This window comes from Rhinolophus ferrumequinum, chromosome 10 (assembly GCF_004115265.2).
Source record: "Rhinolophus ferrumequinum isolate MPI-CBG mRhiFer1 chromosome 10, mRhiFer1_v1.p, whole genome shotgun sequence".
Classification (NCBI taxonomy): Eukaryota; Metazoa; Chordata; class Mammalia; order Chiroptera; family Rhinolophidae; genus Rhinolophus; species Rhinolophus ferrumequinum.
Window position 1 is genome coordinate 42,989,259 of NC_046293.1, and position 21,568 is coordinate 43,010,826.

At 34.4% G+C, this 21,568-nt stretch overlaps 1 protein-coding gene across 16 annotated transcripts in view; it reads right to left on the reverse strand.

Annotated features, from left to right (window-relative positions):
• KIF21A (kinesin family member 21A) overlaps positions 1-21,568 on the reverse strand; it is a 132,672-nt gene that overhangs the window by 11,827 nt on the left and 99,277 nt on the right. For 2 of the 16 annotated variants that reach the window (XM_033116639.1, XM_033116635.1), the window contains 12 exons: positions 21,030-21,224; positions 20,492-20,593; positions 19,539-19,704; positions 19,035-19,055; positions 14,530-14,590; positions 13,863-13,917; positions 11,043-11,257; positions 8,583-8,690; positions 7,019-7,147; positions 4,875-4,913; positions 4,160-4,171; positions 191-327 (listed from right to left, as the gene is read on the reverse strand). In XM_033116639.1, coding sequence (XP_032972530.1) covers positions 191-327; positions 4,160-4,171; positions 4,875-4,913; positions 7,019-7,147; positions 8,583-8,690; positions 11,043-11,257; positions 13,863-13,917; positions 14,530-14,590; positions 19,035-19,055; positions 19,539-19,704; positions 20,492-20,593; positions 21,030-21,224 — 1,240 coding nt within the window. Of the gene's footprint in view, positions 1-190; positions 328-4,159; positions 4,175-4,874; positions 4,914-7,018; positions 7,148-8,582; positions 8,691-11,042; positions 11,258-13,862; positions 13,918-14,529; positions 14,591-19,034; positions 19,056-19,538; positions 19,705-20,491; positions 20,594-21,029; positions 21,225-21,568 lie in introns of all 16 variants that reach the window. The other 14 variants (XM_033116638.1, XM_033116634.1, XM_033116641.1 and 11 more) reach the window with 11 other exon arrangements.

Genomic DNA, 21,568 nt, shown 5'->3' on the forward strand with positions numbered 1-21,568 from the left:
ACTTACATAATATCAACAGAGATTGAACTTTCTTCCCAATGGTTTTACATTTTCTATAATTCAGGAGTGGAACTGGATTATCTCTCAGACTCTTATGAGTCATAAGCAGTTTGACTTTTTTTTTCAAAGTCTGTTAAAATGTAATTAAAAAAAAAAAATCTGTTAAATAATCCCACAAAACTACTAGCACCTTTTGAGCCAGTGAAGAGGAGGTCGTCAGTAGAATCCACACAGAGCACAGCTTTTGTATGCCCTTCGGCTATATGAATACACTGAAGTGGAGAAGCTCTGATCCCTTTTGAAGCAGGAAATGGGTTGATTATGCCCCTAAGGTGGGGAGGGAAAAAAACAAGATTTACTTCAGTAGCTGTATCATGAGACTAATTTCACTTTTTCCCCCTGACTTTAAGAAGTCTTTCTAAGTAATTGGTAATAAAATTCAGACTGCTCCCTTGTCTCTTTTTTAAGCAAAAGGACAGAGACAAAGTGTGAAATAGCAATTGCAGTGATTGAGTACACAAATTAATCAGGCATCAGCTAGCACCTGCATTCTACAGAGAGCAAAGCTTATGACACATTTGGATTTTCTTACTAACAATTTCATCTCTTCAAAGTGTAATGAAGCAATGCTGGAAACTGTTTGAGTGTAGTGAATTCTGACAAAGTATAAATGTCAGTAACTGGAAGATGTGATTCTGTCATTCTCAAGTGTTACTCTGTCAAAAAGGACATTCTTGAGAAAGTATAACACATATCACCTAAAATATTAAGAGAGAAAATTTCAAACAAATTTGAAAAAAAGACAGGAATGATTACAGGCACAGAAATTCTGAAGAGAGAATGATTAAAAATTATCTGAAACTTAAAGAAAAAAAGCTCTAATACTCTCAAGGAGATAAAAAGAGTAAGAATTTAAAAGAAGAGTGAGGCTCTTAAGGATGTTTCCTGTAAGTTTAGTATTTCTGGAGTTTCTGCTTTACGCTACTGGGCTATGCACTGCGGAAATATACAGATTATCAAAACATTACCCTTATCCTAAAGGAGTTTAAAACAGGATCTGAATTGAAATAATCGTGTTGGTAAGCTTAAAGATGAGAAGGAATTAAGACATGATAAATATATCAGCCAGATGAGCAGCAAGAAAAATTATGGTGAAGTACGTCCATTACATAAGCTAGATGGCATAATATTAGGACAAATACAGCGATAAAACAAAACTGCATCTAGCTTCTTGATGAAAGAGAACAATCTTCAAAACGCAAAGGGCAAAAATGATTAAGAAGAAATATGAACCGAAGATAAGTTAGAGCTGCAAATGGAGATTGATTCAATGAGTTCGATGATTTTAAATCATTGTATCACAGGGGTTTGAAAGTATATGCCGTTGTGGGAACAACATCACTAGAGTACCTCCATTGGTACTCTAAGGAGATGAATAAAGGGTGCAAAACATGTAGACTGATTTCCCAAAAAGCGGGAAAAAAGGGGATTTCAGAAATTACAAATGAGTAAAATCATTATAAACACTTAAAAATAAATGCTCATCAATAAGGGATAACATGAGCTCAATAATCTAATGAAGGGTTGATCGGCAGCAAATTAGAGGAATGTTATATTCGCCATACATGTTGACCCCACTCAAATCCATAAAACAAGCCTTTCAGATCCTGGTGGACATGGTGGGTAAGCACAAACTAGTGTAGTAATCTAGTTCCACTGGTGCTTGGAGTCACACCTAAAGAATCAATGGTCCTGTCAATCTGGAAGGAGGTCTTCAAAACCTTGTCAATCTTTTTCTAACCCAAAAGACAGAGATGCCATGTTTATTAAATTGATATATTAAAGAACTGGCTACTGTGTCGTGCTGCCTAGAAAAATGACTGAAACAAAATTCATGTAGTGTAAGTCTGTACTTAGCACTAAAATAATCATTGCATGAAATTTGAACATAAAATTTAGGTAAAAAATATAACAGAATGCTCCAAGTAGGAAAGGGGCTTAAGAATAGCCTAGGGGCAGCCAGATGGCTCAGTCGGTTAGAGCACGAGCTCTGAACAACAGGGTTGACAGTTTGATTCCCACATGGACCAGTGAGCTGCGCCCTCCGCAACTAGAATGAAGACAATGACTTGAGCTGAGTTGCTGCTGAGCTTCCGGAGGGGCGGCCAGATGGCTCAGTTGGTTAGAGCACGAGCTTTCAACAACAAGGTTGACGGTTCAATTTCGCGCATAGGATGGTGGGCTGCGTCCCCTACAACTAAAGATTGAAAACGGCAACTGGACTTAGAACTGAGCTGTGCCCTCCACAACTAGATTGAAGGACAATGACTTGGAGCTGTCCCCCAATATTCTCCAATAACAACAACAACAAAAAGATTAGCCTCGATTTAAAAAACTGAAGAGATTTAGTTATTGAATACAAGATCAATAGATCAACAATGTATGGTTCCTCTCCCAACACTTTCAATGACTTGCCCAATAGAAGTAAATATTTCAGGAGAAAGTCATGGATTTATTATACTGTGCTAAGGCCACCTTTGGAATGAGGTTGAGCTCTAGATGCCACATTTTAAGAACAACATTGAAAAACTGGAGACTTTCTGAAACAGTAGAAGCAGAGTGAAGGATACGTAGACTACATCATGGGAGGAACAGATGATGAGACTACACCTATTGAGCTGATAAAAGAACATTCATTGGAGAAGACACAATAGCAGTTACAGGGCTGAATATTTAAAAAACTGTCACATATGTGTCACTTGTGTGTTACATACACACCAAAAGAGGTACTGGATTAATTCTGGTGTAGCTCAATAAGGCTGATGAAAGACCAATGAACAGAAATTTAAAGTAGATTGAGGGAGGACAGTTATCACTTTGTGAGGGATATAAATGTCTAACTATTACATTGTTTTATACACCTGAAAATAATAATAATAATAATGAAAGACAAACACACAAAACACACACACACACACAAAAAGAAACTTAAAGGAGGTATATTTAAGCTCAGAAAAAAAAAAACTTTCTTTTAGGGTCTAGTTATAATGATTTCAAAAATTGAAAGGAGTTCATCATTAGAAATAATATTATCAGGAATTGTTATCATTAGATATGGAAGTACACAGTCTAATGCTATTATTTGCATTTGTGTGTCAGTTTGAGATTCTTGAAATGCATGCTCAGTAACTTGTTTGTAAGGTAAGAATTTAACCAGATTAAAACTGAAATGGGAGCAAAACCTCCTCAAATGTCTGAATCTGACATTTTGAAATCCTGTTGATGTGAAGGGTATAGCTATGAACTGAAGCCATCAAATTGTAACTATTGCTTAAAATATTGAAAAGATATGATCCAATGCACAGCCAATTGCTACTGTTACATCTCAAGCAGAAAATATATGTGTATTCCAACAAACTGATTATAAAGAAAAAAATGTTAACAGTCTAAGAGTTGTTTTTGATAAGCATTTAATGACACAAATCATCCTAAGAAAAAATTCAGTAGCCTCAATTATGTGATACCATGTCTCCAAAAGATTTCCTTCCTTCAGATTATCAGCTTGATCCTAAGAATTTACTAAATGTTCCCCAATGATGTAACATCCAAAACAATTCTGCCAATCAAGGATTTATTAAACGTTTCCCTGATGATATACCATCCAATACAATTTGGTCACGTCAAAGGTTGTAATATTACAAAAGTATCCAGTAAACATATACATCCCGTGACTTATGTATGGCACAGCTCCTGGAGAGCCTCTTTTTCATTCTTACGTATTTTAATATCATTGATTATTCACACTTCTGAAGGAAAATAATCTCAACATTAAATATAGCATTTTATTAATTAAATACTGAAAAATGCTCCCAAATATTCAGAATATTAGAGTTAAGACATATATATAACCTTACACCAAAGATAATTTTAAAAACCTAGAATTTGGAAACATACATCCATGGTACTTCTTTCTCTATTAGAATTATTTATTCACATTACGAAATATAGAAATCAGCTTTAAAATAGTTTCTTTAAATGTCGCGAACTTGTACAACAGACTTGATTTGAAGGGAAAAAGTGCTATGTTGTTCCATGCAAACCAGTAAAGTCTTGTAATACTGTGAATGAAATTAATTTCCTTTCCCTCCCCCCTGCCTACCTTCTGGAGGATCTACTGATGATCAGCAAAATGGCCATAAAGCAGGGGAAACGAGTGCAAAAAGAGAGAAGATAAATGATAAGTGGAAAGAGGAAATCATAGAGAGGAAGAAAGAGAAATTAAGGGTCCAAATAAATCCACAGCATGAAAAAAATGTAACACTGTTATTTTAAAAATAGCATCGATAAAAAAAAATTATTTTTTTAAAAAGCTCTTCTACATTCTGTTTCGTTCTTTCTTTGTTTCTTTTGGGGGGTGCAATAGTATCCTTTTTTTTTTTTTTTTCCTAGTATACCTTCTTTTCATCACAAACCTGCCATAATTTTTTTATTTTAAAATTACTAAACTAACAAGAAAATATACCATATTCACCTCCCACACTCTAAGGTATTGGAAATACTTAATCACTGAGGAGCAAAACTTCTTGAAATCAATATTCATAGAACTTAATTTCTTTTAAAGAAAAGATTTAGATTATAGATAGAAAACAAATATCAAAAGTTTTTTATGATATTACGCAAAAAAGTATGCCACTACTTTGTCTAAAGCATATCACAAAAACATATTAAAGTTAATATTTTAAAAATATTAGTGCATTTATATGGTTTACAACAAATTATGCATGCAAAAAAAACGAGACTGGCTTAGAGTTTCTAGGAAGGCATTTTAGAACGTCATGAAATGCCAGAATATAGGAAAGATAGAAAGAAAGTACCTGTGTACCTCCGACAGAGAGGAATCACTTTCATCAGACCTACAGTGAAAGAGTTAGAATTATAAGGAGAAAGAATACAGATTTCAACAGGTAAAGACCCTGAGATTGTACTGAAAATTACCAGTATGAATAATAGAAATACAGCAAACACTTCCTTTACAGCACCCTGCTTTTTTATTTGCACTGGATGTCAGCAAATTCAAATGCATCGTTAAATCAGGTAAAATATTTGATTCTTATGTTTTCTACAAAGACTTTGGGAAAAACTTTTCTATTACTGATCCACAGAACCTATCTATCCTCACTTCTAAAATGTAGGCCCTGAAGAGGAACAATACCAAGTAAGCAAAATACAGTACTTCAATATTTTATTTAATTGACTAGTACCAGACAAAATTTCCCATTTCAATAAGTATTAACGGATTTTATTCATCTTGATAATTACTTTAGATTTAGACTCTAATTTGGAAGTTGCCCAAATACATTACATGTTTGCAAGGAAAACAAATCACTCATAATTTAATAATCTTTGACTTTTAACTTATCTCAAAAACATGGAGTTCTAACCAGGGAGTCCCTCAATAATAGTTGGGGGACTTTAGTGGGATTTGAAAAATAGGTGAGCCCTACCTATCAGCCCTACCCTATACCCTCCAAGACTGGCAATGATTTTGGTTACGAAAATCTGTTTGGCTTGTATAATAAGCCTGGAAGACAATGAGACTGGCATGGACTGTAAGCAGAAATAATGTGTAAGATCTACTTCTAGTTGATGAAACATGTTACTCTCAAAAAGGAGCCCAAAAGCAAGTGATTCAAAAGGTAGGTGAGTTTTAGAAAGTGTAGAGTAGTCAGTTATTCTAAGTTAACTTATAGAGATGACAACAGTCATTTGTTGGTAGCTTACAAAGTATTTCAGTAAAAGATATGGAACTATGATTCATTTGTCAAGATTATCAAACCATTGACAGAAAACTTTATGACTGTGAACACAAGGTAAACAAAATTTAGCAATTCTTCATACCACTAATGAAAATGGATTTCCCAAAGACATTCCTATGTTCTTCTACTTTTTTCTCAATTAAATGAGAAGTATGACTTAACCATGTTAGGGTCTTTTTTCAGTAACACACAATATTTACCTAACTAGATCAGTTTAAAGGACATGCCATCTACTGATTAAACTATATTAAAATATAATCAAGTATTTCATCCATAAATTAAGTAGATTAAAAATGATTTCAAAATGGTAAAGTGCTTCTCGAAGACTATAGAGCCATTTACCATGATCTAAACACTCCAGGCATCTTAAACAGAATCCTTTAAATTTCAGAAATTGTTGATATATACAGAGAGATTATAGCATAGAAAAGAAATAATTGGGGTGGGAGACTGGATATCAACTACATACATATACAATGTTATCATTCAGAGTCAAAGCAGGTATGTAAGAGTTAATAAATACCTTATGGCAGCATTGTTAGTGTTGAATTCTTGCATGAGAGATTCTGGCTCAATGTGAGAATACTTTTTCACTTCAAATTTAATGAAAATAGTATTTTTCACACCCTTACAACTTCTCTTCCCCAACAACCCATCCTCAGTCCTATTCCTTCACCCATAAAGGTACACTTTTATTCCAAGAACACAATTACTGAAGTTTTCTGGTGGATTTATACAGAACCACCAAATGACAATAACATGTTACCCATATAGCAATGGTCAATGGTCTGTGTAGGCTGTTATATCCACCAAAGATAAAATAATTTGCCCCTTTTCAATTTAGGCTATCTGTATTAGAGGCTCCTGTGGGTTCATAGAAACTGAGGTATCTCAAGAAATTTAAACTTCAAAAGTTCTCAAAGTTATTTTCAGTTCTAATGGAAAAGAAAAGGCAAGACAAGTGCTGAAAGTATAGCAATGCAAATCTACAAAATGGAATAACATTCAGCAGGAAAATAATTTTCAGTAATTTTGTCTATATGGTTCATTTCCTGTTGGACAAACACATAAAATATGGCAAGAGGTCATAAATAAGACTCCATCTCCCACAGAAAGAGATGGCTAAATGTTTTCTACAGACTGTATCGAAAGGTTCAGAATATTGTAATAAATAGTTGGGTCTCCTTTCCATAATGACTTACTTATCCTGCTGAACTGATGTGTTTCCCTGAGAAACAGTAAGACGATTAAAAACATTCAGTTCATTACGGGGCCGGCTTGGTGGGGAAGAAGGAGGTGAAAGGCTAGCCTCTGAGGTTCCAGAATCTGAGCTACAAGAAAAAAAGAACATTAAACAGGTGGCTTTAATTGGTTATGATTTGTTAGGAATGTTATATGAAACATGCTTTAAAAAAAAAAAAAGCTTTTCATTAGAGAACTTCTTCTTTCTTTCCCTTCTTCATTCCTTCCTTCTTCTCTTCCTTTTATGTATGAAACGCACTCTGAACAATTAAAAATTTTTTCCACTGAATTTTGTTACATTGGCCACAAGATGGCACTACCAAGAAAAGTTGTATCTGTTGAAACCTAAGTCAGGACAAATAAAGCAAGACAAATTTAAAATTATATAATTTTAGAGCTGAGACCGAGTTGCTCATTTTACAGGCAAGGAAACAGATCCAGAGAGTTGAAGAGTAATTTGCCTACTCCAATGATTCATTCATTTATTTTTTATATTACTGATTTACTCCATTCCCCATCTTCCAATTATTCTTGAGACATTTGATTCAGTAGAAACAGGCAAATTGCATCTTTAAATACAGGAAGCAAGGATGATTAGAAGGATAATTTCCACGATATTCAAGTCAGCTAAATCAGTGGTCAAAGTAGAGAGTGTCCAGGGGGAACGGGGATGGTATAAGATTGCCCACTTAGTACGTACAGAAAATATACGAAAACTTCTTCTTTTATATTTATATGTATGTTAAAGATATTTGCTTTACCAATATTTAAAGGCAGGTTGGCATTGACACTCACTCGAGGCCACGTCAAAGATCCACCTGCCACATGCAGTTCATTAGGTGACCTCAGGGAGGAGTGGGGTGCCACAGAGTAGAGGGTGACAGTGGCTCTCACCATTCATTCACCTTTCTGCATGTTGTGGTGTTGCAATTTACAAATGCTCAGTTACATGGATCATCAGATTATATTGTCACTGTTAAGTAAACTAACCCTCACAAGACATACTAATAGCTTTGAAAAGGTTTCAGCAAAAAAAAAAAAAAAAACAATTGGTAATACCAATTGAAACACAAAAGAGCAAGGAAATGGTACAATTCATACACCCTCTAAGTCTATTCAACCACTTTAAAGTCTTTCAACCACTTTAAAGAGGTGAAGTCAATGTCAGTTTCATCAGATGACAGCCTGGATTAACTTCAAATTTATCTAGAAGATTAGTTGAAATATAGATTTAATAAACCTCTCCCTGAGTGTATATTAACTCCTGTAATAATATACACCAGTAATTGAAAAATATGTAAGGGTACATGATTGGGTGCAAGTGCTCAAATATTTTTACGGGCGTATGTGACCAAGAAATTTAGAAGACCACTTAGCCAAGCCAATAACTGACCTGATTGCCTTGATTAGTCAAACCAGTGATAAGCACAGAGCCAGCCTAAATCTACAAAATAATTTCACTATTGTCCTTTAGGCAGCAGGCATTTTATACAATCTAATAGATATAAAGCATGAGTAACTTACTGTTTTTGTTCCTTGGCCTTTGATTTTTCTGCTTTCTCATATGCCTTTCTCCTGGTTATAGGGGAAGGCTCTGGTAGTTTTTTTTCTGATAGAGATGGCTGTTTGGAACTAAAATAGAAAAAGATTCTATAATCATCTAATTTTAAAAATGCACATATAACTTTGTTTGGCACATAGTCAACCTAAAACTTTTAATAGATTAATAACTGGAACTTGAGGAAGATTTCTGGGGAACAAAATAATAAAACTAGGACAGGAAAATATTACATGGGTTATTTTTAGTTAATGGAAGCTTAATAACTATACATTTAAGTTTTAAATTAGCGATCTTATTAAATATATGCAAACCCATTACCTTTGAATATAAAAATCAATGCCAAATAGCTAAAATATATATTTTATTTTAAACACAATGTTTACATTTGGTCAGAATTGCTTCACTTGAAGAAAAATTATCTTTACAGTTTTAGAAGAACAAAATTTTAGAATATCAGGATATAAGAAACTGAGATTTAATGAATTATATTCAGACATAGTCACAACAAAACAGTACTATAGGTAATCGCAAAAAAACCCACATAATTATTTTAATTAACTATTTTACTAAATTTGTAACTAACAAGTTTTTATAATTAAAATATTTTTGCCTTATAAATTTTAAAAGTTGAATAGTGGCTATGTAATTGACAATTTAAGACTATGAATTTTGTGTATGATGGTAATAAATTTTAATTGAAAAAATAAATTTTTGCTATCCTTAGCTAGTTATATTAAGAAGGAAAAAAAATCCACTGAGGAATTGGAAAGTAAGATCTCCAGAAAGGACTTACACGATTCCTATTTAAAAGGAAAACTAAATATAAATAAACTTTGTGTGCCTAATTTTTCTAATCAGAGGAAATCAAATTTTAGACATTCTGCATTATTTAAGTCACAAGGGCCACCCGAGTAAATTATTTTACTTTCTGCAATAAAAATCATGCAGTAATGGCTTATTGAGTTACTGTAGCAAGCACATGACCAACTCTTAATTTGTACGGAATTACACAAGCATCTGAATTTATGAAAACTTGAAAATAAATTATGTGAAGAGAGAGTCCAGAAGATATTTTCTATCACCTGTCATAGAGGATACATTTTTTAAATAAATAAAAAAGGCAAAAAGAAGGTATTACCTGAATCTGTATTCCAGGCCATAGATTTAGTCTTGAAGTTCCAAAAGTCTCTACTCATCTGACAAACTAAATGCTGAATATATGTGTGTGGGTTCCTTAAACCTGTTCTCAGTTCTAGCTTACCACCTTCGCCAAAAGCATTTCTTCTATTATCATTTTATCAAAAAAGCACTGAAGCCACAAGCTATACTGGTTAGCAATTTCTAACAGCAAATCCAATAGTTAATGACATAGGCCATCTCAAGCACGTGCAAGAAAGTTCTGTCATCATTAAAATTAATTTTGGAATTAAAGGTTGCAGATGGGATTACTGACTGGAAGACAATGGTACTATCTTCATAAAATGAAGAAAGTTATGGAAAACAGAGATATTCAAAGGGTGAAAAAGTTTGTTATATTTTATTTGCAGTCATATATCATATGTTGCTTTTTTGGCAATATTTTTCAATGCTGTGATGTATTCATCCTATAAATCATTTGCAAGATCATATGTGAGGGTTAGTTTGAAAAGCATCAATAAAGATCTTTGTCAGTGAATGGTCTAATTTTAATATAACTTTCAAAACACAAATACACACACAACGTACACACATATACTGGCCTGTACAGGGAAATCTTTATTTGTCCTCAAGATAATAATGAAAAATTTCTTATTAAGATTTGTTTTGAATAGAATAATTTTTTGTTCAGATTATCATAGGTGGGAGACAGAATATTCCCTCCTTGAAATCTTTAATAATACCAATGAAAATACTTTGTGTGTACACTCGTCAGACATGTAATGTGCTTCAAGGCAAAGAACTAGGTAAGTCCAAAATATATTGTTTGTAATTCATATTTCTCTTTTTCTTTTTAAAGGGTCAGCAGAGGTTTACTATCCTGACCAGGCTCTTACAACCAGGACATACATAATTTAGAGCAAAGTTAAGAGTTTTAAAGCTTCAGTTTTATATAATGGTTTTATAGGTATAACTTCAATTTAGGGGTTCCTAAATACATTTTATCTGTAATTCATATCTCGGCCTTTATAAAAATTATAATCCCATAAGAATTACCCTAAAACTGAGAAACAGGACAATGCAATTCAACAAAGAACATCTCATCTCAAATGATTTTAAATGCCCCAAAATTAGGTGAGATAATACATACCTAACAGAAATTACTTTGAAAACCAGAGATCTTATTTACGTAAATTTTTAAAAATAGAAATAAGGCATTAGCAACATGCACATTTAATAAAAAGAAAAGCCAAAAGAAAGGAAGTTAGTGTAGCTGGGCCACTTACATGCTGCCTATCTTAGAAGGAAAGCCAGATGGGGGAGGGAGTTCTTTTTCCCTAGCAGAAGTACCACTTGTGTCTGTATTCATTCCAATCTCTTGCCCTTCTGCAACAGGTGTAAGAGGGCCAGGCAAGGAGGCATCTCCTGTACTATTGTCTGAGGCTAGTTCACTGCTATCTGCATACAGCAATTCCATCTGAGTGGTGGTTCTCCTTCGGGCCTAGTCAGAGAATGGAAGGAAAAGCAATCAGGGGCAAACTTGCGCAGAGAAGATGATCAGGAAATAGAGATTTAATATTAATTTGAAATAGGTAAAAACATTTAGCGTATCTTTTCCTAGCAAATGTGCCAAACATAGTATGTAAGATCGTGACAAGCCAGAGCTATAGCCAGATAAGGCTTTTACAGGCCATAATAGCAGTCAACATTTGGATTGTACTTACTGTATGTCAGGCATTGTTCTAAACACTTTATATTAGCACGTACTATTTAGCATGTACTATAACACTTTATATTAGCACATACTATCATTATCCTAATTCACAAATGAGGAAACTGATGCACAGAAAAGCTAAGTAATTAGCCCAAAGTCACAAAGCTAGTAAGTGACAAAGCCAGACTCAAAACCAGGCAATCTGCGCTATCCTGCCACTCATGGCCAGCTCCCTCAGAATATAATTTAAAATAAAAAACAAAGAAAGAAAGAGAGAAAGGAAGGAAGGAAAGGAGGGAGGGAAGGAGGGAAGCAGTGAGGGAGGGAGGGAAGGAGGAAGAAAAAATTAAACAAAAATATAATTGCAGAGAAGCTCGACAAAATTCTAAAATTTTCCTATGCTTACATGCTTAATTGCTCTATTCAATACCAATTTTAATTTTATTTTAAATTTTATCTTAATATCAATTGTACATCTGTTTCTCAATTTTGTTACCCTGCTCCACTGATGCCTTATCTGTGTGTTTAATCTGTCTGCTGGATAATTCAACACCAGACTGCACCAGCTTTCACTGTCATGAAGAGGCAGGTGAAGGTCATTTTCTTAGAATCTAAACTCACTACAAGCATTCCCTTTCTTACTCTTGAAAACAAATGACTACCGTGTTGTTGCTCAGAGTTGTTACCATTAAGGTATTGTTATCATTAAGGTATTAACAGATAATCATGGTGTTTACCAGACTGCAAGCCTCTACAGGGCAGGCACCTGTTTTATTCAATTTTATACCCCCTGCACTTAACAGAGTACTGGTACATGCCTATTTAAAATATACAGTCAACTTCATTTTTTCAAAGGAAAAATAAATGTCATGAGATCCTTCCAGGCATCTCTGAAGTTCAAAAGTAGTAGGTAGCACTTCAGAAAACTCTGGGGAAGAGAAAGCCCTGCAGCCAGTTTTTTTACACTGTCAATTTTCTCCCCTGCCAATGGCCCAGGGCAGAGTGGATTCATGTCCTTGGGACTTCCTAACACAGTGGTTCTTTCAGGAGATGACCTATAGGCCACCACTTTCCATCTCTCTCTGATGTTCCACAAGGGCAGAAATAACTAGGCTCACAGGCCTCAAAGATGCAGGTTACATTAAGAGAGTCTCTCCTCCACTTAAGACTGGATCCAAATAACACGAGAATGTTTTCTCTTCTTTGAATTGTGGTAACTTCTTCTTAGTCACTCAGAGTTAAAAAACAAACTACATGACCCTAAGCCAGCAGCTCAAAAACCACACATAGAGTTTGGACATGTTTTTTGATTGGCTTGCCCAGTCTTTTAAAATAAGGAAACTCTACATAAAAATCCATATTTAAGGCTTCTCTTCAAAAACCAAAGGATCTGGTAACCTCAGGCCCATATTCAATCATGGCAAAAATGAACAAGAGTTGAGTGGAGGCTATTTGCTTCAAATGGGGAATGTCCTCTTCAGGTAATCATAATGACCCCAACTCATGATTTTATATCCAGCCAAACTACTCATTTACATTACCACACTAACCACTGTAGACCTTAAATCCATCCTGTCCATTTGCACAGTATTATTCTTTCAGGTCCTGATTCTATCCATTCAAATATTTACTAAGCACTGCAAGACTTCTTTGTTTTCAAATATCTTAAAATGGTTAGTTAATTCATCTAATATCAAATGCTACCAACACTCAATATGACATGTACTATGTGTATCTTACACATTTAACACCATGTATATTTATATATATATATTTAACTTTATAAATATGCATTGTAGCCTCATTAGTTTTTAATACAATATGATGATTAAGAGTTGGCTTATTATTCAAATCACTTTAGGCTACTAGTTAAACAAAGTATGAAACACCTTAGACATGTACGCATGTTAAATTTTCAAAAATCACCCACCAATTCAAAGGATTTACATTATATGCCACTACTGGTCTACAATTTAGTTAACCAATTGTTCTAAAATTACTATCGTCTAGTAATTTGTGACCATCTCCTATATTATTAGAAACTTTAGGTAACTTTAATAAATTAGCATAACTTCCTTAATGGGTAATAAACTTTTAGAAAAAACCTAAAAAGAAAAGAATTGGTCTCCGTAATTATATCTTATCCAGTAGAAAAAGTATGAGACTACAGTAAAGTGGAAGTTCCATTAAAGAGAAAATGTTCAATATAAATTTTTTTCAAAGGGGAATATGGTAAAGAACTAAATTTCTTACACATGAAAGCTTTGGTAAAAGCATGCCTACTTGCTAACCTATTAACGGATCAAGCCTGAGGACCATGTATTTGTGATAATATTATAAAAGAACAGTGGGGGGCGGGAAATGTTTACCTGGCATTTTCGATCTTCCTTACCTTATTTTTAGGTTTCACTTCACCACAAAGTTTCATAAGGTCTGAAGACAGCGTGCTATTTGCAAATAAATAATTAACCACAAAATTAAAAGCAATTTTACCAGAGGGTATGGGGGGAAGAGGGTGGTAGAAGATGCTAAAGGGGGTCAACTATATGGTGATGGAAGGAGAACTGACTCTGGGTGGTGAACACACGATGGGATTTATAGATGATGTATTACAGAATTGTATACTTAAAACCTATGTAGTTTTGTTGTCCATTATCATCCCAATAAATTTTAATTAAAAATAGATTAAAAGAGAACTTATCCAACTGTATGTCCTCTATGTTTATGACTATGGAAAAAATTGTATATGCCTATCTATGGAAAAGAAGAAAGATAATATTTAAAATTGAAATGAACTAACTAAAAAAATTAATTCATTTTCCTTCCTTAAATATTCCAATATTTTTATTTTAATATGTGTGGTGATCAAGCATGACCACATGCTAGCGTGGTTTCATATTACTGTTTCTAGTGCTATTCACATACCCATAAAATTCAAAATTATTTGTTTTATAAGAGTAATTATTTGTAAAATAATTTGTAAAGTAATTATTCTTAAAAAAGTTTTAAGAATATTACAAAAACAGTAAAATCTACTAAGGTTCCAAAGGCTCTCTTACCTTCCTTCTGATCCTGGGCTGTTTAAAGGTGCATCCTCATCAGTACTATCCTCTACATTGTCTAAAAAAAAAAAAAGAAAAGAAAAATGTCCAAAATGTAAGTGTTATCCACATTTCCCAATTTGAATGATGACTGCAATCCCTATGCTACAATAAACTTCAGCCCAAGTTTTTAATTTGGGCACTTTTGGTTTTAGTAATTGAATCAAAATAGAAATGTAGAAAAATATTTCTAAGAAAACCTTTTGATTATATGTCCTAGGATGAGAAAAAACATGTTTAAAATAGGAAAACCCCAAGTTTGAATGATAAAACATGGAAGAACATTCGTAGGATCGAAATGAAATCATGTATTTATCAGAGAATGTATAATTATATATTTTTTCAAGATGTGTATTTATCTCATGCCACTGAAATATATGAAAACTCACTGAGGAAAAGACAAGATTAAAGAATATGCTGCATGAGCTTCCTTTAAGTAGTAGGCCAACTTCAAAAACTATATGTGTAATCACACTTGTTACATTTCATGAGTAGGCCAACTTATTTAAATATTTTCCTCTCCTTTTATTTTTGTTTTCAAGAAGAGAGAGAGTGTGAGTGTGAGTGTGTGTGTGTGTGTGTGTGTGTGTGTGTGTGTGTGTGTGTGCCGGTATTCAGACGTTACACATCAGCATGCAGCTCATTCATGTGTACACAAAAGACGAAAACAATAGGTTTGCATGCAACGGTTTTGTAAATGAATACAAATAAACCACTGCTATTTCAGGACAACTCTAACAGACTAGTAAAAAAGAGGGAAAAAAGCAAACAAATAAAACTAATTAAGAATCAATAAATAAAATAGCCACAGAGAATAAATCATTTAAAATGTCAGTGAGCGACTAAAATAGGTGCAGGTTTTCAAAACACACATTTTATTACAAAATCATCCCACAAAACTAAAGACAGCACTACAAATAATATATACTAATAAAAATATGTATGAATCATACCCTTTTAACTTTTAATTTTATATCATACAGGTGGATTGAACACACAAGTCAACTAATTCCTTTCTCTGATGCTCCCGTTCTTCCTCACTGTTTAGCAGATATTTCAATAGAAATTCAGTAATACTTGATACTTGACAGTATTACCTAAGACAAAGCCTATCTAGGACCTAAAAATGGCATTTAATTTCTGAAGTGAAGAAAACAGTGGTCTTGAAGGCAATGTGTGTCTCGAAGTCCACCATTAGAGGAAGGCCCAAGGACTTGCTTCACAGACAGGATAATTGAGTGCTGAAGTGACTGAATTAGTTGATAATATAAAAAATGTGGTTATAAAGAAATGACAAACCTAGCCTTTATTTTTCCATGTGTAAAAGTGGGCTAAGATTGGCTAGCATTTTTCTTGTAGGAAGAAACCTGTTACTATGTTAAATCATGTGAGCACTTGGTAAAAACGGCTTAGCTCCTGCTTACACATGTACACTTATTTAGAGATAACTATGGTTTGACATAGCCAACCTGGCCAGAGGATAGAGGCGCCACCTAGGCAGTCACCAAATCAGACCCCTCTTCAGGACTTAGCTTAGTATGATCACTACGGTCAGCTGGGAGGCAGAACACATGCCATCACCTCACTCTCAACTCTGAGAACATAAATCCAGCCCAACATCAGCTTCTTTTCTCATCACCACAGAATCAAAGCTCAAGGCAGAGACTTATAACTCCCGAATGCCTTAAAATTCATCCATACCAGTGTGAAGTTGCACAATCTCACCTCACTGGAAGTTGACCAAATATTTTTAAAGTTATTTTTTAAAAGTTATTTAAAAAGTAGTATACAGGAAAGAGTTAACACAGCAGCCTATCCTTAGACTGCTATCCTTAGAAAGGCTTGCTTGCATGGTCGGACTTTGTCTGGCATCTGGAAACTTGGCTGTCAAAGCATCCCCAGTCACCAGTTAACAAATGAGAGTAGGTCACTGTACCTAGAATGTTAGTGCAAACAATATGGCTTATGCCAAATTCCTGCTTTCCTTCTGGAAGGCTGGAGTCCTGGTACGTACTAGACAGAGGGTACATATGTGACCAGGCCCCAGGAAAAACCTTGGGTGCTGAGTATCTAATGGACTTCCCTGGGCATATACATTGCACACATGTTGCTGCATTTTCATTCCAGGGGTAAAAGTACATTTCATGAGAGATTTCTCAAGGGAGAGAGAGAACATAAGGAAGCCTGGACATGGATTTCTTCAGACCCCATCTGTGTTTTTTCCCTCGTGACACAGCTGGGTATCCTTCTACATGCTCTCATGAATCTATGCCATGAATACAATATGCTGAGCCCCATGACAGCAAATATCCAAAGACAGGGATGATCTTATGGACCCTGACATAGGAAGGGAAAGAAGAAGGGAAAATAAAGATGTTCTTCAAAGGCTACAAAACTACAAGCCTGCCACCCTCTAGCCTTATGTTCCATCATCTTCTGCCATGTACGAGAGTACTTGTTGGTCCAATGCACCAACCTGCTTGAATGCCTCATGCACACAACATTTTGGCTAAATCTTGGTGCTTTAGCTTAGTCCCTGCCTAGACTCACTCTTCTCAGTCCCCCCTTCCATCTTGTCTTTTGCCTGGCTAACTCTTTTTCTTCCTTTATGTTTTAGCTCAAATGTCAGCTCCTCAGAAAGCCTTCATTGCCTCCTCTATTCTTGTGGCATGGCCCCATTCTGTGCTCCCATAACTCCTTCGATATATCCCAATCACGGCCATCATCATAATGTATCATAATCTGTTCATGGTCTGTCACCCTCAGCAAGGCAGCAAGTCCATAAGGGCAACATTTTGTATCTTATTCATCTTTGAATTCCCGCACTCTGCCCAACACTTGAGATAAAATTGGAGGTAAATAAATGTTTTCAAAGCAATGTATACATGACTGTCTAACTTTTGTAGATTTAACTTCCTAATTTTTTTTTTTTCCTCTTCCCATGCTTTCCCCCCCAAGCACCTCTGGGCTAGATTTATAGCCTCAATTTCTAGGGCGAATTTCTGCTATAAGACACAGGTTCCATCAGTTACATGGGTTCCCACTCTCTGCTTTTGACCCTTCTTCAAGCTATAGATAATTGAAAGTTGTTTGAAACTTGTGAAAAAGCAACACTGCTCAGCAAATTAGTAGTTTATTATTTTCCACACAAAAGGACATTAAAGAAGGCATTGCATTTTTCTTCCAGGTTAAAAGAGATAATGGACCTAAATAAGAATTTACCTATTACTGTAAGTTGAGCCACTAAGAAAAAGAGCAAAGAAGAGGAGAAGGAGGAGTGGGGCGGGGGGGGAGAAAGAGGAGGAAGAGAAGGAAAAGAAATGTGTTGATAACACATAGAATGGCAAAAATTCTGGTTATAATCTAGGAACTTGGGCAACCGTGGTTAGGATATAACCAATCCTACTTGTTCTACCTATACTTGTTATAGCTTGAGCAACTTAAAAGTAGTAGCTTTTCCATATCTATATTATGCAGTTGATCTCAAGGAAATATTACTTTGAGATTAACGTGAAGTATAAACATCTAAAAAACCATACAGCTCATGTATTTTATTTGTGTAACATCATTTAAAATAAATTCACATTCATAGATTTTGTTTATTCTAATGACACAGAAAGATAATTACATTTAGTCTTTCAGTTACATTCCTCTTCTTTAAGTATAAGCATTTAGAAAACTTTTGACAGCTGTTAATCAGGGGGAAAAAAAAAAGATCAGACTGTGAAATAATTTTAATTAAACAAAAACTGCTCCAAAATATTCATCCAGAAAAATCATAAGTAATAAAATTGCCCTGATACTCCTGTTCCTTCAAGTGTATAATCACTAAGCGGAGCAGAGAGATCCCTAAGGGATGGGTGTAGTTCAAGTGCATGTTGAGGAGGCAAGAGAAAGAGGTTGAAAGTCTCTATCGGCAATGATCCCTGAATATATGTTATGATTATAAATATTGTTTCAATCTGTTCATATAAAAATCCTAAAAAAAAAAAAGTCCTTTGGATAGTTTTATTCAATTTACAGTATTAAAATATATGTGCTTAATTTTACAAAAATTGAGAATCTAGCAAATATGTACCAAAAGCAAATAAACACCAGAGAAAGTTATTTATGAGGTTAAAACAACAGATGTAAGTTAACAGATCTATTTAAAAATTAAAAAGAAATATATAGTCCTCTTTTTCCAACAAGATAGAGAAAGAAGAGCTTATGAAACTGGAGCCACAATTGCAGTTCAAATAAAGCATACTTCTTCAAACATTTAAGAATTTTAAAATCAGAAATGTGTAAGAAAGACAAAAGACTTAGTATGTTTGTGGTCATGGGTACATTTCAAAAAAGATCATGCAAAAACCAGTGGTTGCCAATAAAAATTTTAAAAATAAGATGTACCACAATTAGTGTACATGAACAATTAGTAATTCATGCAGCTGTAGGGTACACAGAAAGCTAAACATACTTACCTAATGGTACGCTATCTAGATCTGTGTAAATAACAGCAAAAAGGAAACAAAATACTCCAATCAAAACAGATCCAATGTTAAAATTCCCACATAAAACAAGATTATTTACCCTTTCTAAGATATATAGAATAGATGCCATAACAAAAACTTATAAATTTATTTTTTAAGGCAGTTAGATACGCAGAGTAAAGCAATGACCCTTGGTTAATACTATAAATAATTTAAACAACCAATTCAGAAACTTGGTTGATCTTCTTTATCTATACAAACTAATGGCTTAATAAAGTTAAATAAGCCTTTTAAAGTTGGTAATCATTTCTTGGAATGACAATAATTACATCTCCCTAAGTTTATACATGCAAATTAAGGAAGGAATAATTAATAAAAGCATAAGTAAATATAGCATCTATTCAGTCAAGCTATAGGGGAAAGAGGTAGGGAACAGCATACTCAAAGAGCAAAGCTGTCATGCAATTCATTTAACTAAAATTTAGTCCCAATTACCTTGTAAAGCATGGCCTAGTAAAGCATCTAGCTCAGGATTTAATTCTGCTTTCTCTTTCAACATATGGAATAAGAGCTGGTTTTGTGTAGCACTGGTTATTTCAGTTTGTTTTAGTCGACCTTCAAGTACTTTAATTTGAGCCTCTTTCTGTGCGGCTTGAAGACCCTGTAACAATACCAAAAATATAAATAAAATTATCTTAAATCACATAAAACAGAATCTACCACACAAAGATATGCATATATCAAAACAGCAAATGCATATGATATATGGATGTTGACATCAGATAGACCTTGATTCATCTCAGCTCCTCCACTTACTAGCTTGGTGACCTTGAGCAAGCTACCTCATCTTCCTGATTCTCAGCTTACTCATATGCAAAATGATATGAATAATCCCTACTTCCTAGCACTTGAGAAGATTAATAAGAGAACATAATGCAAAGGGTCTGGGCACAACCCCAACATGAGAAAAAAGTGAGTCAGAAATCATTATCACTTTCAACATTTAGTGAGAAGTTTCTCACAGGTGACAGGTTAATGCATTTACATTCAAAAAGGGCAGGAGTGCAACTATATTTTTTCCTTTCTGATTTTTTTTTGGAGATGTAAAGAATAAGTATCAAACCAAAATTATGATACCAAATTTGTTTGCAACCCAAGAGACTTTTCTTTTAATTTTTCCTTTGTTAGAGTAAAAAAGGGATTATTTCTTCTTTAGTTGTTTATCTGTTCTAATATACAAGCACAATAGATGACAAGCAGTGGAATTGATCTAAATATTGCTGACTTTTCTTAACTCTAAAGAAAGGTAAAAGGAATACTTTCTAATTAAAAAAAAGAATCTTCTTTCTCATTACAAAGGTACACAAAGGGTCACTGGGAAAGATCAACAAAACTACAATGAATTAATAAAAACTCAGGTTTCCAGTCATAGTGTAGTTAAATCTTACCTTATTAATGCCCATTGACAGGAAGTGATCTAGTAGATATCGGGCTTCGGTAAGTGTGCAAGCATTAATGACTGCGGTGACATCCAGTGTTTCTCCTTCCTCCTGCATGAAACCAGCATACGATGTCACATTACTTTGAGCTGACTGTATTTAAACAGAAGGCCAAAGCCTATGGTGTCATGTACTTATTTGATAGTATTGGGTTAGCTAACGAGACTCCTCATAATAGTATAAAATATGATCCCTACCCCAAGAAACAAACGGTCTAGTTGAAAAGGTAGGACAATCATATAAAAACACATGAAATTCAAGGTGGGTTAATACATGATATATATATATCTTTTACAAACAATAAATAATATAATAAAATCAGCAGAAAAATCTGGAGAGCAGTCTGGGAGTTGTATACATGCAAACCTGAGAGTCGTATTAAACAAATTAACAGAAAATTCCTTCACATAAAAATTCAAAGGGCTTTTAATAATAATAAAACTACTTTTCATTAAGTCACTAAACTTTTTTTTTTTAAATTACAAACCTTTGCTTCTTCCATCTGCATGATGTTGGCTTGACAATCAGAAATACTGTCATTGATATAATCTATGTTTGCAGTTAGGGACTCCATCTCCTCATTGATGTTAAGCACATTTTTATCTCCTTCTCCACTCTCCTTGATTATTTTTTCCCTTCTTTTTGAAAGTTTTTCTCGTCTTTTTGTGAGTTCCTCCCGTTGCTATTGAGAAAACAGGTTGGATTTTAAGAAATGCTGTTCACCTAAGACATTGAGACATTATGCTTAGTGAAATAAGTGAGTCACAGAAGGGCAGATACTGAAGGATTCGACTTATAGGAAGTCTCTAAAGAGGTCCAACTCATAGAAGCAGTAAGTACGATGGTGTTTGCCAGGGGTTGGGGACACGGGGAGAAGGGGAGGTGCTACTCAATGGGTATAGGGCTTCAGTTACACGAGATGAGAATGTTCCAGAGATCTGCGGCACAATATCGTGCTTATAGCTAACAACACTGTGCTGTACATTTAAAAATGTGTGAACAGGGTAGAGCTCATGTTACCTGTTC